Here is a 19,011-nt window from a genome sequence, read left to right on the forward strand (position 1 = left end):
TCAAATGAACCTAATAAAGCTATAAATAGTTTTCTCCATACAAATAAAACATTTTCTTAGTTACTAAGCTGTCCTAATTCCTCTTACTAGATACTTATATTAGTTTCTAATGTCTGTTTGTCAATTCTCTAGATTTCACAAGCAGGAAAATTTGAAAGAGAGAAAGAAATATGGAAAGCACAAGGAAACTATCTAGAAGAGCAGTAAGAAAAGGTTTCTATCAAAGGCTAATTATAACCAAGATGAACAACAACAAAAAAACAAGATGTACATACATGTAAAAGTGATTTTCTTTACACATTCCACTCCCCTGATGCTTTTTCATTTAGTTTAACTTAATTTGCTTTTTAATTCAGAGCACATACAAAACTCTCCATTCCCACAATAGAATACCAGAAGTTTTATTGAATGGCCAGGCAGAAGTTGAAGAAAGAAAGGATGGGGAGGGACAAAAGACATTCATTCATTCATTCATTTGTTTACTATGTGCCAGGCACTGGGAATTCAAAGATGAACAGTAGAGAGTTCCTATCTTTGAGGAACTGACAAGGCTACTTGTCAGTAACCATCTAGAAAATCAGTAAGAATCTGTCAGTAAGAATCTAGAAAAGAGAGATCTTTCAGGATCTCTTTAAGATCAAGACTACACTTACCAATGTACTGTTAGGAACTGAATTTTAAGTTTGAATAAAATTGAGCACTCACAATTATGTCTACACAGACCATCAGCTATAAATGACCCCAAGCAGGTTCCAATCTTGCCCTATAACAACAGAGCAGCTGACAAGGCTGCATAACACTACTGAGCACTGCCCCCCCCCCCCCAAAAAAAAGCAGGTTCATCAAGAAGGGGCTTTTGGAGAGCTGAGAAATAAAGGCTGGAGTAAGTCATAGATATAACTAGATAAATTACTTTTTTATTACTAATGTCCTGTTTTTAGTACCTCTAACCCATGAATGTTTCAAATGCTACTTTAGAGCAGGGGTCCCCAAGCCCCAGGCCGAGGACCAGTACCGGTCCATGGCCTGTTAGGAACTGGGCCGCACAGCAGGAGGTGAGCAGCAGGCGAGCGAGTGAAGCCTCATCTGCCGTTCCCCATCGCTCACATTACTGCCTGAACCATCCCCCCCACCAACATCCATGGAAAAACTGAAAAGGGAAAAAAATGAAAAATATTTAAATTTGTGACTTAGACTACATCTAAGTAAATTATGGCATTACTGTCACCGTCCTTATTAACTATCATTCATTGAGTACTACATGCCATATAATAGGCTAAGAACTACACATTTATGTCTTAAAACTACTCTAATAGAAGAATCTTTTTGTTAGGGTCTAAATAAGATCCATCAAAATAACTTAGAAATAGGAAAATATAACCTATAAGTTAAAAGTTATGGGAACCTAGCCAAAGCAGTCTTGAGGGGAAAAAATGGAGCTGGAGGAATCAGACTCCCTGACTTCAGACTATACTACAAAGCTACAGTAATCAAGACACTCTGGTACTGACAGAAAAACAGAAATATAGATCAATGGAACAGGTTAGAAAGCCCAGAGATAAACCCACACACCTATGATCAACTAATCTATGACAAAGGAGGCAAGGATATACAATGGAGAAAAGACAGTCTCTTCAATAAGTGGTGCTGGGAAAACTGGACAGCTACATGTAAAAGAATGAAATTAGAACACTCCCTAACACCATACACAAAAATAAACTCAAAATGGATTAAAGACCTAAATGTAAGGCCGGACACTCTAAAACTCTTAGAGGAAAACATAGGAAGAACACTCTTTGACATAAATCACAGCAAGATCTTTTTTAATCCACCTCCTAGAGTAATGGAAATAGAAACAAAAGTAAACAAATGGGACCTAATGAAACTTAAAAGCTTTTGCAAAGCAAACTACAAACAAGATAAAAAGACAACCCTCAGAAAGGCAGAAAATATTTGCAAATGAATCAACGGACAAAGGATTAATCTCTAAAATATACAAGCAGTTCATTATCAAAAAAACAAACAACCCAATCAAAAAACGGGCAGAAGACCTAAATAGACATTTCTCCAAAGACGACATACAGATGGCCAAGAGGCACAGGAAAAGCTGCTCAACATCACTAATTATTAGAAAAACGCATATCAAAACTACAGTGAGGTATCACCTCACAGCAGTCAGAATGGCCATTATCACAAAATCTAGAAACAATAAATGCTGGAAAGAGTGTAGTGAAAAGGGAACCCTCCTGCACTGTTGGTGGGAATGTAAACTGACCACTATGGAGAACAGTATGGAGATTCCTTAAAAAACTAAAATAGAACTACCATATGACCCAGCAGTCCCACTACTGGGCATATACCCAGAGAAAACCATAATTCAAAAAGAGACATGTACCACAATATTCATTGCAGCCCTATTTACAATAGCCAGGTCATGGAAGCAACCTAAATGTCCATCAACAGATGAATGGATAAAGAAGATGTGGCATATATATACAATGGAATATTACTCAGCTATAAAAAGAAACAAAATTGAGTTATCTGTAGTGAGGTGGATGGACCTAGAGTCTGTCATACACAGTGAAGTCAGAAAGAGAAAAACAAATACCGTATGCTAACGCATATATATGAAATCTAAAAAAAACCCAAAAAAACAAAATGGTACTTATGAACCTAGTGGCAGGGCAGGAATAAAGACATACACATAGAGAATGGACTTGAGGACACAGCGGGGAGGGGAAAGCTGGGGCGAAGTGAGAGTAGCATCGACATATATACACTACCAAATGTAAGATAGATAGCTAGTGGGAAACAGCAGCACAGCACAAGGAGATCAGCTCGGTGCTTTTCGACGACCTAGAGGGTGGGATAGGGAGGGTATATGGGGATATATGTACGCATATGGCTGATTCACTTTGTTGTACAACAGAAACTAACACAGCATTGTGAAGCAATTATACTCCAATAAAGATGTATTTTTTTTAAAAATGGAGAGATGTGTCCATACTACCCTTGACTAGTTCACTCATGAAACCCCAGCAACAAAAATTTCCTTTATTTGATAATTCTTTGATTTGTTACTAATTTATAACAAATTTCAAAAATGAGAGGGAAAAAAACATCTATCACTACAACGTAAAGAAGCTAAAGGCATTCCTACATAAAATCAAATCTACTCTTGAGGGAAATGAAACTGCTACTTTAAAGTGGCATCTTATATTTAAAGACAGAAATAGATTAAAGTATATTATTAACGCTTTTTTAAAAATCATCAAAAGCTAGTGTAGTGATAGCTTACATAAGTGATAACTTATTATGATCTAAAAAATTCATGACAACTATTTTTTTAACTCTCTAAAATTGAATACCTAATTATTAGTATCTAATTCATGTTTAGACGTATCTCATTTGATCCATATTGCAACCCCAGGATCTAGATAAGCCAAATATTATTACCACGAATCTCTGGCTTAGGAAAGTGACCAGCTTAAGGTCACATTACTAGCAAGTAGCTAGCAGCTCATCCTGATGAAACTAGTTCACCTAATTATCAATTTCTAATGCTTTAATTACTCTGTTTGGGGGACAACCTTAAATGAAGAATCTGTGGGCAAGGTAGGTTCCAAAGTCAACACATAAAGTAAAAATTACATATACTCACAATTACCCTACAAAAATCCCTTATATCATCTATAAAGTATACAGACACATTATCTTTCATTTAAGTCCAACTCAAGAGTCTGTTTTTCCCCTCTAATATTAGGAGAAATCACTAAGTGACCATGAGATGTGAACATGAAATAAAGTGACTGGCTTGCATTTAGGGGGCCATGTCACACGAAAACACAGTTTAAAAACTAGACTAACTGAATGTGGTGAGATACTCTCTAAGACACCTGAGAAACTGAACCAAAATGAAAGAAAAGAATTTCTCCAATTTCACCCTTGCTCCTAGACATACACACTGAGTATTTTGATGGAACAAGTCTGGCCACATTCACATAAACTAAGCACAGGTATGGTGTAATTCCACTGTACTTGACTGACTCCCATACCTTCATCCAAAAGGAATATTAATTTTGAGCTCTAACCCACACAACCAAGTTAGATCTTCAATTTTGAAAAGAAATAAATGGACTGAAGCAGGATCACAGGCTCTCCCTCCCCTAATAGCTAACAAAAACCAACAAACATCAAGTCAAAATTCTAAAGTAGCTGGTTCATAAACTAGAGTTTCAGGGTCAATGGTATTAAGGTACATTCTCTCCCTAGGAACCCAAATTTTTATTATGAAAAATTTCAAGTTTACATAAAAGTTGAATGGATAGTATACTTATCCATAAACACCTATATATCTACCACGTAGATTCAACAATTAATATTTTGCCTTTTTTTCTTGACCAAATAAAATGCAGACATGATACTTTATCTCAAAAAAATTCAGTGTGCATCTCCTAAGAATAAGGACAGGGACTTCCCTGGTGGCGCAGTGGTTAAGAGTCTGCCTGCCAATGCAGGGGTTCGAGCCGTGGTCCAGGAAGATCCCACATGCCATGGAGCAACTAAGCCCGTGTGCCACAACTACTGAGCCTGTGCTCTAGAGCCCTCGAGCCACAAGTACCGAAGCCCGTGCGCCTAGAGCCCGTGCTCCGCAACAGGAGAAGCTACCGCAATGAGAAGCCCGCACACCGCAACCAAGAGTAGCCCCTGCTCACCACAACTAGAGAAAGCCCGCGTGCAGCAGCGAAGACCCAACACAACCAAAAATAAATTAATTTAAAAAAAAAAGAATAAGGACATTCTTCCACATTACCACAATTATCATAATCACAACTATTCCGAATATCATCTAGTACCCAATCTAAGGTATATCCTGACCCTCTGACTCTAGGTTTCTCTAAGCTTTATCTGTGAATCAATTTAGTGCACTTTGGCTCTTTACCAAAGGCCAACATAAGAAATAGCCATATAAAGAGACAGTGAGATAACTGAATTAAGATGACAGAGTGAAGCATAAACACATAATTTCTCTCCCCCAATCCCTAATGCAATGAACAAAGTACGTCTTCCTATTTGTTTGTTTTTAATCTCCCAAATTCACCACCAACCAAGCAAAAAAAGAGGAAATTATGCTATTAACTTCAAGGTGATGCACACACAAACACACATAAGATTCTGAACTACAGACAGTGTGGTATGGCGCCTGACCTTAACCCAATCCCCAGAAGTATCGAGCAAGGAAGGTAAGTCAACAAAATCCTTCAGGCAATGTGGCCTGCAAGGTAAATAAGTAGCCTGAGGAAAAACCCTTGTGAGTAGAAGCCCAGCAGGACTCCGGCTACTAAGGCTTGCTGTCTCTCAAAGGAACTGTGCTCAGATGGATGAGAGAATCAAACTCCAAGGGAGTTGGATACCCACTTGGTTGGGCATGCCTAGCATAGGATGGGTAACAGGATCTCAGAAGACAAAGCAGAGGTTCCCTAAACTGGGGGCTATACTCAGCCTCACTGAGCTTATTCACTCCCCTATTCCAGACTACAGAAAAGATTGAAAAGAGAACCCAATACTCAAACTGTAGCTTGAGGGGAGAAGGACTGGTCATAAATAAGGTAGGAAGGGTGTGAGGATTCACTCACACTGTATCAAAAAGAAGTTGTCCATATTAAGATGAAAAGAAATGCTGTGGCTACTATGGAAACATAAATAGTCTAAAAAAATCATATAAAAGACAAATGAACTTAGTCTGGAAGAAAGTAGAACACAGAGGACAGACAGATTCTCCAAAAGTATCTGCATATTGTCATAGAAAAAAATACTATGAACTCAGTAAGACAAGAAAAGCTTGGATATGAGATACACAGAATGAGATGAAAACAGAGACTGCAGAGATAGATAAAATAAAACACCACTGATACAGATATAATTTAAAATAGCAAGGAATTTCAAGAATCGAAAAACTTAGACAACCAATCATTTCTTCAATTTTAGACACACTACATTTGTATAGGCAGTAGGGCATGGTGATTTTGAGCTTGGCCTCTGAAGCCAGACTGCCTGGATTGAACTTGCGTATCTGTCCCATACTAGCTGTGTGACCTGGGACGAGTTACTTAACCTAGAACACAAAAGGCTTGGTAAAGATTAAATGAGCTGATGCATGTAAGGTACTAAAATAGGGCCTGACACAGGGTAAGCGCTCAGTATTAGTAATCACTATCAGAAACAACTTAATCCACTAACATCAGCTGGACGCAAAAAAGCACCAAGGAATTCATCTTTATGTGTGTAGGTGCTATCAAAAACATTTAAGTATGTCAGGTGAGCATGTTAAAGCTGTGCTTTATAATTAAAGAAAATTTTAAAGATACCAAAACGTGTGCATTCATATAGAAATATTCTATAGAGCCACCTCCCTCTTTTAAGCCTGAAATAAGGACCAAAATTGGTTAATATACTAGAACAACAGTTCTCAAAGTTTGCTCTTTGGATCAGTAGCACCTGGAAACATGTTAGAAATGCAAATTCTCGGGTCCCACCCAGACCTACTGAATCAGAAACTGAGGGTGGAGCCCAACAATCTGTATTTTAAGAAGACCCCCAGGTGATCCTGATGCATGTAAAGTTTGAGGTTCACTGTACTAGATAGTCCTATACTACATACCTCAAATTTCAGAAATACATAACCACATACACATACACACACACAATCAGAGACATAAATGATTTCAAATAACTATAGGCTGAAAAGACTATTCTGTTAAGTGATATCTAACATAAGCTATTTTTTAATATGCATAATTTATATATACAAGCAACCTCAAGCTTATGAATGAGAGATTTGTTAAAGGTTTGTTCATTGTAAATACATTATTTGGAACTAAGGTCATATTCCCCCTTTAGAAGCAATCTTAAAAACTCGTGTTAAATTCCTAGCTAGGCAACATAAGCCTTTTAAACCTATAAACACATAATGATTTGTTACAGTGAAATGTTTTTAGGGTAAAAACAATGAACCAAAATTCTAAGTCAGATCATTGGAAAGATTCACTTTTCCTACCACAACCTTAGCAATGAGAGAAGACAGATTTCTTCCCACACTGGGATCAAAATAAAACTTTTTCTGCTTCCCTTCTGCCCTTCTACCTCTGCAAAAATAGAGACTAGAGTTAGGGGCAGGCACCAGACACAATTCTGATAGAACAGAGATAAATGAGGGCTGCAATGGAGATGGCAGAGTGGAAGAGAAACAGCTTTAGCACCTGTGTATCCTGATAACAATATTGTATCTGTATATGTTTATACATATGTCTATATACGGGACTTCTACAAGTTTGATGTTCAGTCTCCTGCTTACAAGTTTATGATACTTGTAGCCAAAGAAAGAATTTCAGAACAAGAGATCTGAACATTAAGACTTTCAATGAAAAAGAATAGCATAAAAAAAAAAGAATACCATTAGTGGGTAAAAGTAAGATGAGAAAGAGGCTGTTTACATTGTCTCAAAGTATCTCCCCACAGGATACATATTAACAACAAAGAGAAAAAGAATAACTACACTGGAGAAACCTGGCAGCCATCACCTTAACCAAGTGATCGATGTTAACATCACCAGTAATGGGACAAATTTGACTTCACATGCTTCCCAATACGATGCAATGGGAAAAACAAGTACTAGTTAACATGACATCCCTTTCAGACGATAAGGATCAAGATAATGAAACACTGTTATACTTCTTTTTTATATGGATATATGCTATATAATAAATATTATGTATAGTAATGAACTACTTAGCAGATTTCTTCAGCATACCTTTACACAATATAAATTTGTTAACATTAAAAAAATTTATCTACCAGCTAAGTATTTAAAGCCAAATCAAACATCTCAGGTCTCAAGTGATTAATACACAACAGTTGTTAAATTTTCTATATAGTTACTGTAGTCGAAAATTAAAATTAGGTGCAATGGCCAAACACTGGAGAAAACTGCATTTGTGCTTGTAAGGATTTCTAGATTCTTTTGCTTACGTTGCTTTACAATTGAAAAGAAATTGTGTATTCTTTTCAGCTTTAAGACCTTGGTTAGGCAAAGATCTCTTAGAACACAAAGAGCAAACTATAAAAGAGAAGTGCTGTTAAATTGGAATCGATCAAAATTTTAAATTTTTGCTTTTCAAAAGACAGTAAACAAAATGACAAGGCAAATCAGACTGAGAATAAAAGACAACTGAATTTAAAATGAGCGAGAGATTTGAATAGACATTTCAACAAAGATGATTACAAATGGCAAATAAGGGCATGAAAAGATGCTCAACATCACTGATCATCAGGGAAATGTAAATTAAAAGCACAAAAGATAGAACTACACACCCATCAGAGTGACTAAAATTTAAAAGACTGACAACACCAAGTGTTGATGAGGATGTAGAGCAAATGGAAGTCATATACATTGCTCCCAGGAATGCAAAATGGTAGACACATGTTGGAAAAGTTTGACAAAAAGTTAAACATACACTTACCCATATGGCCCAGCAATCCCATTCCTGGGGAAACAAAAACATATGCACCCCCCAAAAAAAGACTTGTACAAGAATATCCATAGCAGCTTTATTTATAATGGCCCCCAACTAGAAACAACCCAAATGCCCATCAACTGGTGAATGGATAAACTGTTATATCTATATAATGAAATATTACACAGCAATAAAGAACTACTGACATGTGCAACAACTGAAATGACTCTCAAAAGCATTAAATGGAAGAAATCAGACAAAAAAAGAGTACATTCTATACTATCCCATTTATGTGAAGTTCTAGAAAAAGCAAAACCACAGTGACAGAAAGCCTACCAGTGGTTGCCAGGAACCAGCAATGAAGGGAGGGAATTGATGGCAAAGGGGCAAGAGGGAACTTGCTGGGATGATGAAAATATCCTATATCATGATTGCAGTGGTGGACACACAACTGTATACATCTGTCAAAACTCATCAAATTGTACACTTAAAATAAATGAGGTTTATTGTATGTAAATTATAACTCGAAGCTAATTTTAAAAAATAATAAGCCAAACATGGAAGCTACCTGTGTCCATTAGCAGATGAATGGATAAAAAAGATGTGGTGTGTGTATGTGTATATATCTATATATATATATATATATGTGTGTGTATATATATATATCTATATATGTATATATAGATATACACACACACACACACACACACACAATGGAATATATCACTCAGCCATAAAAAAGAATGAAATAATGCCATTTGCAGCAACATGGATGGACCCAGAGATTACCATACTAAGCGAAGTAAGACAGAGAAAGACAACTATATGATATCACTTATATGTGGAATCTAAAAAGATGATACAAATGAACTTATTTACCAAACAGAAACAGACTCACAGGCATAGAAAACAAACTTATAGTTACCAAAGGGGAAGGGGGAGGAGGGATAAATTGGGAGTATGGGATTAACAGATGCACACTACCATATATAAAATAGACAAACAATAAGGATTTACTGTATAGCACAGGGAACTATATTCAATATCTTGTAATAAACTATAATGGAAAAGAATCCAAAAAAAGAATATATATATATATATATATATATATATATATATATATATGTAGAGCCAAATCACTTTGCTCCATCTGAAACTAACACAATATTGTAAATCAACTATACATCAATAAAAAAAACAATAACATAAAGTTACCCTTGGGGTAGTGATTAGAAGGGCATTTAAGGAAAACTCTGGGGTGCTAGTACTGTTCTATTCCTTGATCTACATGGTAGATACATGGGTGCTTAGTTTGGAAAATGTCACTGAGCTGTACAATTATGGTTTGTGTGCCTTCTGCATTATGTTTTATTTCAATAAAAAGTTTACTAAAAAAAATAAACGAATGGATCCTGAACAGTCTGAGGTTGAAGGGACTTTGCACAAATAATGGCAATGATTCAAAACTGCAGCCAAGAAAACAACTGAGCAGAAGAAAAGCAAGAGGAAAGAATGTTGAATTAACCACTATTTATAAGGGGATTCAAAAAGCAATCACACGTCCAAAGCATATTTTCCTATCTGGAGGACTTGACTAATAATGTGGCTGGATTTAAGTTTTTATATATAAATAGTTGGGACACAACTGACTTTCCCCAAACCTTACTCAACATAACCTTTTCTTAAGTTTACTTTCTTTTTATTTCTAGAGAATATACTCAGAACAGTTTCATTCCATAGTTTAGTTTTCTGCTTGGAAGAAAAAAAATCTTACTAACCTCCTTCATAAATGACTTGCCTATCCGCACCACTTTTGCGAATAAAATGGGATCATGAGAAAGGTGAGGACCAAGGTAACAGAACATATTGAAGACGTCTCTCCTCAAATCTTCAAAGCTCTCTGCTTGTTTTGGTGCTCTCTTATTTTGTAAAGCATTAACAGGTGAGCCTTTAGCACCTTTAGGAACGCCAACTCTACAAAAAGAAGGAAAATTTATATATATATAACTATACAATACCCCATTTTAAGTTAACACAATCATATTAATCAGTAAGTAAAACTTTTCTTGCTTATATTTGCTTTCTCTATTTCAACTGTGCCTAACTTCATTATACCAAAGAATTTAACTGGTAGAAAAAGACAAAAACAATACTCATTTGAAAAAAAAAAATCAGAGCTTAAGAGACTGTTTCAAATTAACTGCATAAGAAAAGGAAATCAGAGAAATGCAGATTCCAAGTAACATTTAACATACATCTTATGAATTTGTTTTTAGTTAAATGTGGCCAATATCAGGAATCTGGATATGGGAATGGGGAACAAGGGATGGACCTCAGAGACACAAAGATGAAACAGAAAAATATGGATATAACAACACTGATTCAAGTTAATAAACATTTCTCAATCTGGCTTCCACTACCTAGACTGAATATGAGGTAGGTGGTGGTAGGGAAGGTGAGCAGCATAATGAAAGAGGGTGTGTCACACTAAAAAGGACAGCATGCCCAGAGTTCTCACCTGCTGAGCAGGTGTCCCGCTGTGGAGTCACAGGGGTCACTCTCTGAGAAGAAGCCTTCATGGTCCACAGCCCAGGTGGCACTGAAGGCAGCAGCCAGCAGCTATGCACGAGTCACAAGGCTGGGGCTTTTGAGGCAGGCTCTGATCTGTGGGGCTGAAGCCAGAGCTGCTGCCAGTACTGCTCCTAAGTATCCTGCAAGTAGGCTGAGGGCTAGCGGACTGGTCGACACAGTAACTATGGGATGATGAGAGAGGCTGCACTACCAATTTCCAGGACAGCAGCCTATATGCCAGGAGAGATAAGGCAAGCAGAGAGGCAAAGTCCTCACTCAGAGCCACTCAACCCAGGACAGAGGAAAATTACACTAAGTAAAAACCTTAGGAATTCTCTGCCCCCCAAGAGAGGAGGAAAAGTCAAAAACAGAAGAATGGAGTTTTCACTCTCAACGGAGCAAACCCAACCTAGAAATCTAACATACAGTTTTTAGACAACACTGCAGCACAAATTCTGCAACACCTGGTCTAGATGATAGGACACAAGTCACTGATTAATACCTGCCAAACTGATATGCTCTGTGAATAGTTCTTATCTTCTGATAAAACATACTAAAATATATGCCTGGTTTGAGGAGACAAGATAAATATGCAGATTTTTTTTTGTAGTCCAAAACTATTTCTACCTCAATTAGTAAAGCATACAGTAAACATACCTTCGGTAGAGAGGCTCAATAGTTATATGAATAAGCTTGCAAATAGCAAGGGCTATTAGTTTATGTGAAGCTGCATAGTATGGAGGCATCTGATCCATAATGTTCTGTGCATGCTGCCAATCACCGATCTTTAACAAGGCTTCCAACAAACCAAGTTTTTGGTTGTCAGGTGGCTAAAAAGGAATAATTACAGCAAAGATACTCAGAATACAGACACCAATAAATCTTTATATATATTTCATTTAAAAAATTAAGCCAAACAATACAACAATGTATGTCAACAACAGCTGCCATTCATGGGAACTGCAACAGTATTTTCCTGAAAGTACAATCAAATTTTTTAGTGATTGGAAAAAAACAACAGGATCTGCTTTTTCATTTAGCAGCCAAAGCATAACAGTTTATAGACTTGGAATTAAATTAGGTCCTACTTAATGTTTTATTGTGCCACGGGGAACTAGAATTCATTCATCTTTGAGAATCCCTTTAGGACTGGAGAGACATTAATACACAGAACACAAATATAGTCAATACGTGTGTTATCTTATTTAGAATACACTCTGAAATTTATATAAGAAAAAACATTGCAGCCTCTTTTGGGAAGGTGCCAATCAGATTAAAAACAAAACCACCTTTGCAAATTTGTATTCCAAAAACCAGGTTTCACCACAATCAAAACTAAGAAATTATCCTTCCATAAGTTGATTAACCATCACAAGTTAAATTTCATAATTCTAAATCCAGAAGACAATGTTAATTTTATCAGAATAAACTATATACCTTCTCCACTTTCTCCTCTTCTTTTTCCTTTTCTTTCTCTCGCTCGTCAATTTTATCGGAAGACAGTACAACCATTGTAAGTTTTCTAACAATCTGCTTAGCTTCTACAATTTCTCGTTTGTGTTCATCCATAATGCAATTATCAGCTGGAAGAAGCTAAAAATGGTTCATTAAAATTTCATAAAATAGCTAATACTATTTGCACATACAAAATGCAAACACTATCTACTCTCTATTGATAAAACTAAATAAGAAGCCTGGCCTATTTATGACCATAATTTCCCTTCTAAATAGGTCTCTCTCCATTATTTTCATATAACCAGACAGGATTAAGTACCTGAATTTTGTACACCTTTTAAACTCAGGTAGCAATTCAAAGTTTCATCTCTTCTGCCTGTCAGAGGTCCTAAATTAATATAATACTACAACAGTGATGCTTACCATTGAATTTATTAGTTTACCCAAGAAAATGTGTACCTGTTTCATTAAAAATATCACAGATTTCCCCTTTAAAGGCCAAACTCCAAATTAAATAAAGTACTACATATGGATCCAATTTGGGAGTGGTAAACTACTGATTGACATAAAGGGGCAAAGTTGATTCCTCTAAATGAAAAATCTCTTGGGATTGACATATATACACTAATATGTATAAAACAGATAATAAGAACCTGCAAAAAAAGAAAAAGATTATACTTATGGGTATAGCTCTCAGAGCAGCCCTGATAATTTATACGGGTTTCCTTTATTATTGCTTGCTTCTGTTGTCATGCTTAGAAAATACACACATTTTCTTCTAGTTATATAAAAAAAAACTCTACAAACTCCATTAGATTTCCATGGGATCTAGAAATAAACTTTCCATGTCTATAAAAAAATAAGTAAAAAAATAAATGAAAAATCTCAAGTCAAAAAATTATGAACAGCTTGACATCTCACTTTTCATTTTCTAGATACCTATTTGACTTAAGTCACAAACTAGTTTCTAGTTTATTACAAAAGAAAAGGTAATATGTGGATAGTTGACCCTCCATTATGAACAAAGGATCAAGTATCTCAAGTTCAGCCATCTTGTATGAGTGGAAGATGGCTAATGTGGACATTTCATAAAATAACCTAGACACATAACCAACAAACCATTACTTAGTAGCTTTTGCTAGGCACTATGGTGAGCTATAAAAGAAGCATTCCTGCCCCTAGAAATGCATAATCTATTTCAGTAGCTAAGTCTAATGCAAAGTAAACAATCAGTAAATAATAAAAGGAGACACAGTGAAATATTAAGCCACATACTATAGACTTTATCCCATTAATCAAAAAAGGGGAGTGGGAGAAAATGCATTATGGACTGGTACAAGGAGGTAAATGAGACTTTTTCTCATTCTTTATTCTCTCCACTGGCAATCAAACCCATTTTTATTGCTTTATTTATATATCTATCACATATCTACCACAGGTCCTCATCTTTTACCTAGTCTACTGCAATTGCCTCTAAAATCTCCCATTACAATGGGTTAAATCTAAGTTTTTAATTATAGTTCTCTCAATTTCTAGTCTTCTGTATTTTGAGAATGTTATTAGGTGTATATAAAGTTACAACGATTATATCTTCCCATAAACAGAACTTTATTATTATAAAGTGACTATCTCTATTTTATCTGACAATAATAATTTCCCTAGTATATTTTTCCCACCATTTTACTTTCAACCTTTCTTTGTCCTTAGGTTTTAGACATCTCATGTAAACAATAAACTGGTTTTTAATCCCATGTGAAAATCTCTGTCACCTTAACAGGAACACTTAGTCTGCTTATATTTAAAGTTAAACTGAAAAATATCAGTAATAAATGTATCATCATTTTTGTACTTTCCATTCGTCATGCTAGTCTATACTTGCCTATAAACTCATACCTACGTCTTCAGATTCTCCTTTTTCTGACCAAGTTTCCATGTTTTCAGTTTGTACATCCCTTCTCTACTCTAAATCTTGAATGGCTCTCTACTATCAACAAGAAAAAAAAACCCAAACTCCTTACCATGGCACTTAACAACCCTTCACAGTTTGGTCCCCAACCTAATTCTTTCTCCCGCCTCATTTCTCCTACATACCACCCTAGGCTCCAACCACTCTGAGCTTCCTGCTGCTCCCCTAAGGTGATAGTGAAGCCTTTTCAAACCTCCTGCCTTTATACTAGGTTAATTCTACCTACAAAGCTTCCCACCTTTTAAGCCTGGCCAACACCTACTCATCTATCAAGTTCCCAGTTCAACATCAGTAGTTTGGAAAAGCCTTCCAGAATCCCCCCCAAGACAGAGATGGTCACTATCTATTCTGGGCCCTCACAGCACTTTGTGAATACTTCCAATAAAGTACTTATTGTATAATGCAAAATGTTTTCTCCCTTGCTAGACTATGACTGCTTCCAAGGTAGTGATCAAGTTTCATTCAACTCTGTAACCACTATATGCAATGACAGGCAAGGAAGTGATTTCAAAGGCGGGGAAGATGATGTCAGCTTTGGACAGTTCATAGATATCCTAATGCACAACTTAATAAAACAGGAATTTCTATGTTACAAACCTAGAGTTTTCAAACTGACAGGCTAAGCTGTTGCTAAACTAGAGATCATAAATCATAATCACATACATACTCCTCTAAATCCTAGATCCAGCAATAAAAGCACAATACCAGTCATTTATTATCCAGTAAAAACACAAAAGAAGCCATTTTTTTAAAAGTATACGAAAAGTTCCCCATTCATACTGAATGCCTAAAATTAACATGTGGGTGAGAAGGAAGAACTATTTAGGTAATCTCATATTTCCCCTAATTTGTGTATAATACTGAAGTCTAAAACCACATTGATTACAACTTGGCCTCGCTCTCCATGAGGTATACCTTACGACAATTAAGAACTTTAACTTCATAGCCAACCTTGAATTCTGTAACGGTGACAAAAGGTATTTCATTTCCATGGTTCCAATGAACTAAATTCATTTGCTTTATAAGGTAAACACAAAGCAGTAATGCAATAGGGCTTCAAAAATTAAGACTTGAGAGCCTAGAACCAATCTTGGAGTGCTATATATGGCTGCCTACTCCTCTTCCCCACCCCTGGGACGAACAACCAAATATTCTTAGCAGTCCACTGGACGGACTTACATGTACATAAAGATCATCTAAATCAATAAGATTAAATTGTAGAAGTACTGCTGCAACTCTGTACAAAGATGAAGGAGTCTCTCCATTTGGTTCCTTGAAAAACAAAAGAAAAGTTTCTATTTAGTGCCTAAAGTACAACTAAAATCATATCCATTTATCTACCAATAATTAAGAACAATTACATCAAATAACTCTAGGTCAACAATAAGCTTCATTGCTCTTCCTGATCATAAATAACATCCAAATTCAGGACAAAGATATTTATGTGAATATCCCTTTTCACACTGGCACATCGGATGAACACAAGGAAAGCAGTTTCAAAAATGGACACATTTTACAATACATGCTGATATTTGAATAAAATCTGAAACTTGAACAGAATGAGATTTTATACTGCATATCTATTTTGGGTTTCTGTTTATATGTGTGTTTTCTTAACTTGGTTTTTCAAGTACTTCTCAGTGGAGATGCAGATAGACAAGACTGACAAATCTGGAAGTAGAGAACCATCTGTCTGCTTTATACTTTTCTTCCTATTCTTTTATTTCTTGGGGTTTATGCTAAGTATATCTGCTTGCCAGCTGATTTCCCCTTCAAAATAGGTGTCTATACTTAATACACATGAATAATTCAACATTTTAAACAAGGAATGGTCAATTCCAGGTCAGCCCTATGGACCCTATGGAGAAACAGAAGGATCTTTGAATGCTATCAAGAAAACTTTTTCCTAATTTTTAAACTGCTTGGGGTCAGATGAATAGAAGAATGACGTGAGGACAACTAGCAATTATTAAATGGCAAAATGCAAATAAAAAGCAAACAGTGACAATACACTATGTTCTGCTTCTACTCAACACTGAAAATGAGATCTTTGTAAGTAAGCGCCCCCCACAATTGTGATAGGTGTTATGTACATATGAAGCTAACGAAACTAATAGGTATCATATAAAAAAGGCATTGTTTCACTGTAATTTTTAAGACAGATAAGTCTTCAACTTAGCAATAGTTTGATTCTAAATGTTTTTTAAACGGTTATTTAGTATCAAAACATTTTCCCGTTAAAAATAAATGGTGGTCACACTTTTGGAGCAAACCCACAAAAGCTCACTACCTGACTTGAATCCACCAGGAATATTCTCATTTTTCCCATTATCTCTGTTTAAATGAGTCACAAGAAGCCCCTGACTCTCAGGACAAATGTCAACTCCCGTAAACTGATCTTCATATTGCTCTGCACAATCCCTGTTCTGTCCTATCCTACCTATCCATAGCATTCTTAAAAAACTTCCATGGAATCCTCTGGAATTCATGATCCATCCTCAGCAAAACCCCATATATCCTGAACCTCTTCTCTAAATATATCCTCTAAACCTCTCCTCCCCCCTTCACCTTGACACTTGAACAAAGACTAGACTCACTAGGAACACCACTCCCACTGTAACCCAGTCAAGTGGTGGCTATTTTCCCCAGACCCCTCACACTACTAGGCCTGGAGATGGGGTATGAATCATCTTTGCTTTTTATAGTTGTTTTCAGACTATTCTCCCTCCATGCTCCTTAAAGCTCACCCAGCTCTGAATTTCCTATCACTCACTATCCCTCACTATTGCTGTGATCTAGTTTCATCTGTGATCTAGTTTCATTCTGCTGTGGTCAAAGAAGGTATTTTGTATGATTTCAATGTTACAAATGTATTGAGACTTGTTTTGTGGTCTAATATAAGGTCTATCCTGGAGGATGTTCCATGTGTACTCAGGAAGAATGTGTAATCTATTGTTGTTGGGTGGAGTGTTCTATATATGTCTAAGTCTAACTGGTTTACAGTGTTGTTCAAGTCCTCTATTTCCTTATTGATCTTTTGTCTAGTTGTTCTATCCATTAATGAGAGTGAGGTATGGAAATATCCAACAGTTATTGTAGAACTGTCTATTTCTCCTTTCAATTCTGCTAATCTTTGCTTCATATATTTTAAGGCTCTGTTTGGTGCATATACATTTATTAACTGTTGTGTGTTACGTTCTTGATAGGTTGACCCTTTTATCAATACATAATGCCTTTTGTTATCTATTATAAAAAATTGTGTCTTAAAGTCTATATAGCCACCCCAGCTCTCTCCTGGATACTATTTGCATGGGGTATCTATTTCCATACTTTTGCTTTCAACATATTTATATCTTTGGATCTTAAAGTAAGTTTCTTATAGATAACATATAGTTGAATCATGCTTTTTTTTGCCCTCTCATTTTATTACAATGAATTTTAACAGTACAGAAAAGTCACGTGACCTTGGTGGGTCTAGATCATGCTTTTTTATACATTCTGCCAAACTCTGCTTTTTAATTATAAAGCTTAACCCATTTACATTTAAATAATTAGTGACAAAGAAGGACTTCCACCATTTTGTTATTTGTTTACTATATGTCTTATATTATTTTTTGTTTCTCATTTCCTCCATTACTGTCTTTTTTGTAGTGTGCCATTTTGATTCCCTTCTCATTTCCTCTTCTATTTATTTTTTAAAGTATTTTCTTAGTGGTTGGCTATCTTGAGTCTTACAATTAACATTTTAAACTTATAATAACCTATTTTGAATTAATATCAATTTAGCTTCATTTTTTTTTTGGCCATATAGCATGGCATGTGGGATCTGAGTTCCCTGACCAAGGATCGAACTCGCTTCCCCGGCACTGGAAGCACAGCATCTTAACTACGGGACCACCAGGGAAGTCCAAACTTAGCTTCAATATTATACAAAAACTCTGCACCTATAAATCTCTAACCCTCCCCCTTTTATAGTGTTATACATTGTGTGCCAATCAGATTTATAATTGTTGTTTTATTCCTTTGTCTTTTAAATCATATAAGTAAAAAGGAGGAGTTACAAACCAAAAAATACAGTAATACTGGCTTTTATATTTACCTATATAAAGTTTACCTATAAAGTTTCCTTTACCGGTGTTCTTTATTTCTTCATATGACTTCAAGTTACTGCTTAGTGTCCTTTCATTTCAGCCCAAAGGACTCCCTTTAGCATTTCTTGTAGGGTAGGTCTACCAGCAACGAACTCCCCCAGCTTTTGTTTACCGTGGAATATCATAATCTCTCATTTTTGAGGGATAGTTTTGTTGGATATAGAATTTTTGGTTTCATTCTTTCAGCATTTTATATATGCCATCCCACTGCCTTCTGAAGAGAAATCAGCTGTCAATCTCATTGAGGATCTCTTGTATGCAATGGGTCACATCTGCTTTGCTGCTTTCAAGATTCTCTTTGTCTTTCAACAATTTGACTATAATGTGTCTCAGTGTGGTCTCTGGTGAGTTTATC

General features: G+C 36.0%; 1 protein-coding gene across 15 annotated transcripts in view; it reads right to left on the reverse strand.

Annotated features, from left to right (window-relative positions):
• The window catches only part of THOC2 (THO complex 2), a 103,289-nt gene that overhangs the window by 42,358 nt on the left and 41,920 nt on the right, over positions 1 to 19,011 (reverse strand). For all 15 annotated transcript variants that reach the window (XR_004347990.1, XR_004347991.1, XM_032619258.1 and 12 more), the window contains 4 exons: positions 15,685 to 15,777; positions 12,522 to 12,677; positions 11,742 to 11,914; positions 10,292 to 10,487 (listed from right to left, as the gene is read on the reverse strand). Coding sequence is in view for 13 of the 15 variants with exons in the window: in XM_032619258.1 (XP_032475149.1) it covers positions 10,292 to 10,487; positions 11,742 to 11,914; positions 12,522 to 12,677; positions 15,685 to 15,777 (618 nt within the window). In the remaining 2 variants the exon portion in view is untranslated. The remainder of the gene's footprint in view (positions 1 to 10,291; positions 10,488 to 11,741; positions 11,915 to 12,521; positions 12,678 to 15,684; positions 15,778 to 19,011) is intronic.

The sequence above is a fragment of the Phocoena sinus genome, chromosome X (genome assembly GCF_008692025.1).
Source record: "Phocoena sinus isolate mPhoSin1 chromosome X, mPhoSin1.pri, whole genome shotgun sequence".
NCBI classification, from domain to species: domain Eukaryota; kingdom Metazoa; phylum Chordata; class Mammalia; order Artiodactyla; family Phocoenidae; genus Phocoena; species Phocoena sinus.